The 6,000-nt window shown below is 46.5% G+C and overlaps 1 protein-coding gene across 1 annotated transcript in view; it reads left to right on the forward strand.

Moving 5' to 3' along the window:
• Positions 1–6,000, forward strand: part of ESPL1 (extra spindle pole bodies like 1, separase) — a 47,323-nt gene that overhangs the window by 21,512 nt on the left and 19,811 nt on the right. The window contains exons 16-17 of the mRNA XM_044443296.1: positions 447–556; positions 2,151–3,298. Coding sequence (XP_044299231.1) covers positions 447–556; positions 2,151–3,298 — 1,258 coding nt within the window. The remainder of the gene's footprint in view (positions 1–446; positions 557–2,150; positions 3,299–6,000) is intronic.

Here is a 6,000-nt window from a genome sequence, read left to right on the forward strand (position 1 = left end):
TAGAATGAAAGAAAAACTGCACAAAACCCAGGAAATCACCAGATGATCAGTAGTTAGTAGAAAGTGGGGGTGTTCTGGAGAAAGATCAGCTAGGTCCCAAGCCTGAAGTTTTGCATGGGCAGAACCCAAAGGTATGGCTAACTAACCTGGATTTGAAGTTAATTCCTGTTGACTGTGACCCTTTTCAACAAGATTGGCTCACGAATTCTAGCTGCAGGCCGTGCTTGGTTTGGGGAATTGACATAGATCAACGAGAGCCATATCACTGAAGTGGCTGCCTTGAATGTATCCTGGAATGCTGCATGTTGTGCTTGGATGATGAGTCAATTGGTTGATGCCACTCTCAAGGGCTGGCAGACGGGGAGAACAAAACCTGCCTTCAAACCAATGGAGGTGGAAGCTGTCATCTGTTTGCTGAAGAAAATTCCTGCTGTCTCTCCTCTCAGGTGTGCTCGCTTTCTGGTCCTGAAGAGTGGGTTAGAACTGCAGTGCAACAAGCAGGAGCTGTGTCGCTCAGACCTTGACCAGGCCCTCTTTCTTCTTGAGTCGGGCACAGGCAAGTCTCCACTGTCTTCTAGGCTAAGCAGGGCAGAATGGCAGAGCTGGGAACCTTTTATTACTGGGAAGGAGAAAGTGAGTTCTGGTTTGCTGGTAGAAGCCATTCTGGATGTAACTTGAGGGGGTAGATTAGTCAGTCTCTCTCGAAGCCAGCGTAGACCTCACCCCTGCAAGAGTTCTGGGATGGTGGCAAGATGGCTGGACAGGTTTGTGCGGATGCCTCCATCTTAGATCCTTGCCCCTCATGACTTAATAAATCCTTAGATCTGGTGGGGGGAGGGGGGACAGCCTGCTGGGCCAGGGAAGTGATGCTTGCCTCCTTGCAAGAGGGGGTGGGTTGAGGCTGCCTGAAAGAGGCAATAGTGAGGCCATTCCTGGAGAAATCCCCCTGGGCCCAAAAGAGCTTAGCAACTTTAGGCTGCTAGCTAGTGATCCTTTCCCAAGCAAGGCCCTGGAGCTGCTGTTTGCCCAGGCTCATAGAGAAGACAGATTATCTGCATCCCTGTCAGTCAAGGTTTGGTCTGGGTTTTGGCTCAAACAGCCTTGGTCACTCTGTATGGTGACCTACGTCAGAAAAAAGGGGCATGTGGGGAGCTTTTTTATTCTCAGTGATTTCTCAGCAGATTTGATGCCATTGGCCATGGGATCATTCTGGGGCAGCTGCGTAAGCAGAGAGCGAGGGGCATTGCAGTGGCTCTCCTACTTGGCAGGCTGGCTGCAGAAGATGAGGTTTGGGGATGTTGTTGTTTGGGGTTCTGCAAGAGTTGGTTTTATTCCCCATGTTGTTTAACATCGGGATAAATTTTTGAGTGGCAGTTTCCAGGTGCATTACCATAGTGCACTCTATTTCTCCTTTTCATTTTCATCAGGCAAGGCTGTGGGTGGGCTAAATCAGTGTCTGGCTGTGACAGTAGACTGGAAGAAAGGCTAATAAACTGACACTCAGTCCAGGCAAGACTGAAATGCTGTTAGTGGGTGGTTCTTCTGACTGGATGGAGAATGCTTCAGCCTGTTGTGGATGGGGTTGCTTTCTCCATGAAAGGACAGGTTCATAGCTTTAGACTCCCCTGCAGCCTTTCTTATTTGAGGCTCACGTGGCCTTAGTGGTGTGGAGCTCCCTCGACCAGCTTTGGTTGGTGGCCCAGCTGTATCCCTAACTGGGTAAGAATAAGCTGGCTTCCGTAGGTGAAGGGGAAGCGCACACAACCCAGGTCATAATTTAGTAGTTTTCACAGTGCAAGTAAACACCCCCCAGGCTGGACACATGAGGTTGTGGGATCTTAACACTGACCTGGGAACTTCCTCCAGATGGTATTCATGTAGGTCTCTCCTGCTTAATACTGGGAGCAGCCCTCTGAACAACATGGGTGATAACATGCTGCCCTAAGGAGGGGAACCTTCCCTCCCCTTCGTGGTGATTAGTGAAGATTAGTTTTCCCTTTGGAGGGGCTGGATCGGGTTTATGTTAAGCTCTATGAGGGCTTGAAATGTTTTTTATTCTGCTTTAATATTTATTCATTTTTGTGCTCAATTTATTTGTGCTCCAAATCTGCAAATGAAATGTTATATGAGCCCATATCTTCTGCTTCCAGTATTTGAAACAAAAGAGAACAAAGTTGATGTGAAAATCAGGCCCAAAAAAAGAGGGCTTAAGGAAAAGAAACCTCAAGGTCAGTGCTTTTACCCGTCAGAAGAGCCGCCATTCTTGAAAGAGTTTTCCCTCGAGTTCGTAGACACAGTCTCCATGCAGAAGGAGACCTCTCTAAGCACCTCACCAGTGCTGAGGCCAGAGCAGAAGAAGCGGCCCAGCTTCCTTATGCACCTGGACACATGCTGCTGCTTGCTGTGCTCCGACGTGGTTCTTTTGGGTGTCTGCCTTTGCTGGCTGGTCACTGATGCTGAGATGGAGCTGGCCTTTGGGGACAAGGGAGAAGGGCTGCATCTCCTGGAGTGCAGCCTGAGCCGGTGCACTGCTGCAGCTTTACGCATCTCTGACATGCTGGCCTGTGTCTCTCAAGGCAAAGGGAAGGAGGCTGTTGTCCAGCCTCAGTCCACAGTCAAGCTTTTTGACCATTTGGTAGCCCGTATCTATGTAGCACTGGCCAAACAAGGCCTGTATACCAGAAGACCTAAAAAGCAGCTTTGGAAGCTTCTGGAAACTGGCTTGAACTTTCTCTCTTCCAAAGGACCTCAGTTGCCTGGACTCAAATACCAGAGGGCCTGGCTGCTACTTGCCAAAGCTGTAGCTACCATCTCTGTCCTGGCTTCCAGACAAGACAGCTGTTTGAAAAACATTTTTTCTAGTGCTTGGTCCTGGAAGTCCCCATTGTCTCTGGAGGGAAGCCAAGAAAACAAGCTGACTGTGGCAAAGACGACACTTGATGCACTTTGTACACTGCCCCTGAAGAGCAAGACACGGAGGCAGCCAGGTGCAGCCCCTAAAGCAAAGCCTAAGAGAATCCAAGAAACCAAGCCTGTTCCTGTGTCAGGACTTAATGATCCATTTGCCCTGGCTGACTCAGACTCAGAAGTTCCTATAATTGTTCTTGGGCCTCCTGTTGAGCACCAGACCCCAGCACAGAAATCCCTTCGGGCCTCAAAGAGAGGGCCATCCTCAGCAGTCAAGGCAAGCCTCGTCCGCAAGCCTTCATTTGTGGTCTTTGAGGAATCTTCTCCAAAGGTGAAGGCTGAACTTCTAAAGGCTCCCAAAGTTACCAGAAGAATGAAATCTCGAATTAAGGTAACTGGGAAAACTAATAGGAATAGGTTTCCCTCCCTCCCTCCCCTGCTCAGTCTGTGTGTAAGTGCAAATGTGCATGTTTGGACAGAAAGATGGTGTGTGTGTGTATGCACACATGCACACTCATGTAGGTCAGTTTTCCAGTTAAAGATATCTTGGCAAATTAGTCAAATCAATTTTAATTGATTTTATTTAAAATCAGAATAAACTTGCAGATGAGTAAAACTATCAGTCTAAGGAAACAAACATACCCTTCTTCAGTGGTGCACTTATATGACCAGGCATCACTGTTTTAAGAAGCACCTCTGCTGGGGGAAGAAGCAGTGACACATATCTGCAACTTCTATTAGTACTTACAATTAAAATGTATAATATAATGGCACATATTCTGGATTAATTTGGTAAAACATGGGAAATTTTAGTTTATGGAAAGATTTCAAAGAAAACTAAAGGAGCATGGAAGTCAGATGCAGCAGTTGCTTGGGAGCTTGAGCAGGAGGGAGCTGTTGCAGTCATACTGTTTGAGAGGCCCTGGGGGCAGCTGGTTTGTCACTGTGTGAATGAAATGCTGGACTAAATGGACCATTGGCCTGATCCAGCATGGCTTTTCTCACTATCTTCTGTTTGAATTTCTTGATGTCTTTAGCTTCCCTCTGTTCTGTACCCCTTTTCCAGTTCTGTCACCCCTTCATGGAGCTTCAGCGGCACAAAATAACTACTCTGGGGCTTAGAGATGTATTGTTGCTTTAGTAAGGTAGGTGAGGCTGAGAAGGAGTGACTGGCCCAAAGTCACCCAGTTGCTTTAACCTACAAAGCCTTACACAGCTGAGGACCTGAAAGCTTGATGGTGTGCCTCTCCTAACTGCAATCCACCTGGTCACTGCACTTAACATCTGGGGCCTTTCTCCAAGCTCCAACTTGAGGGAGGCTCAGAAGGCAGCAACAAGAGGCTTTTCTGTGGTGGCCCCCTGTCCGTGGCATAAGTACTTCACCGTAAGCCAGCAGGTGCCAACCCTGTCTCCATTTTAGCTCCAGGTTAAGATGGCCCTTCATGCTGAGGCTTTTAAAATATATTTTGGACATTCCTGGGCTGGAAGGTATTTCCTTTCCAAGGTGATCATTTTTTTTCTAAAGGAATGTTCTACACTGTATTTTATCTGTTTGTAATATTTTGTTTCTTTTTTATTTTATGGCACATTTGTTATATCGTTTTTATCATAGAATAAGTAGAGTTGGAAGGGGTCAAGAAGGCCATCGGATCCAACCCCCTCTTGTTGCAGGACACCAGTTTACACAATGCCACTCAGATGACAATTCAGTTTCACCTTGAATGTCTTTAGTGTGGGAGAACCCACCACCTCTCTAGGCAACTAGTTCCTCTGTCATATTGCTCTGACAGTAAGGAAATTTTCCCTGAAACTGGGTTGTTGCAGCTTGAATTGATTATTCTGTGTCCTATACTCTGGTATGACTGAGAAGAGATCTCGTCCTTCGTCTTTGTGAAAGCTTTGACATACATATTAAGAGATGATAATGTACTGCTGTAAACTGTCCAGAGAGCTTCAGTTATTGGGTGTTACAGAAATGGTGCTGCTGCTGTAGTTCTGGGTAGTTCACAAAAGCTAAAATTGCAACATACAGAATGATAAAATATCAAGCACTTAGTTTAAAACAGATTTTTAATTTGCTTTCTTTTATTAAAACTTTTCTATACCTTCCACATTAGCCAAAAGGCTCTCTGAACTGTTTATAATAAAATTTTAAAAGACCCATTACAATAAAACCATACAACACAGTTAGCATAGATATAATATAAACCATAACACACCAATCACAAACAAATTAGAGTAAAATACATAGATAATTAATAACAATTAAAAGTCCGTAGTGACCCAATAACAGTTTAAAATGCAGTCTAAAATGACATAAAACTTTATTTTATTCAACAATTAAGATTCTGGAAAAATAAAAATGTTTTAGCCTGGCACCAAAAAGTAGAAACACAGAAACAGAGTGAGTCAGAAGGGGTCTCCTGGGCCATCTAGTCTGACCTCCAGCACCAGCTGGCTCCGCTCACGACATGCCCACCATGTGCATGTCCACCCTATCTTTAAACACCCTCACCAATGGGCCCTCAACGACCTCTCATGGAAGCCCATTCCACACCCTCGGGGTCCTGACTGTCAGGAAGTGCTTCCTGGCATCCAAATGGAACCTTGGCTCCCTGCACTTTGCTCCGTTGGAGTATGTCCTGCCTTCCTCTGCAGGGGAGAACAGGTCTCTACCCATCTCCGTGTGACACTCACATGCCTGTATGTCACCAACATATCCTCTCTGAGTCTCCTCTTCTCCAGGCTGAAGAGACCCACTTCCCTCAGTCTCACCTCATACCCCATCCCCTGCAAACCAGCCACCAACCTTGTGGCCCTACGCTGCACTGACTCTAACCTGGCTATATCCTTTCTGTAATGAGGGGCCCAAAACTGAACACAATACTCCAGTTGTGGGCGCACCAGAGTCATATAGAGTGGTAGTAATACCTCTCTTGATCTAGAAGCCACACTTCTGGCTATGAAACCAAGGGTGGCGTTCGCCCTCTTGACCACCACATCACACTGCTGACTCATGTTTAGCCTGCAGTCAACCAGCACCCCAAGGTCCCTTTCACAAGTGGCTGGAGAGCAGCACTTGTGAAAGGGACC

This window comes from Varanus komodoensis, unplaced genomic scaffold, assembly GCF_004798865.1.
Source record: "Varanus komodoensis strain SLA01 unplaced genomic scaffold, ASM479886v1 scaffold41, whole genome shotgun sequence".
Taxonomy (NCBI): Eukaryota; Metazoa; Chordata; class Lepidosauria; order Squamata; family Varanidae; genus Varanus; species Varanus komodoensis.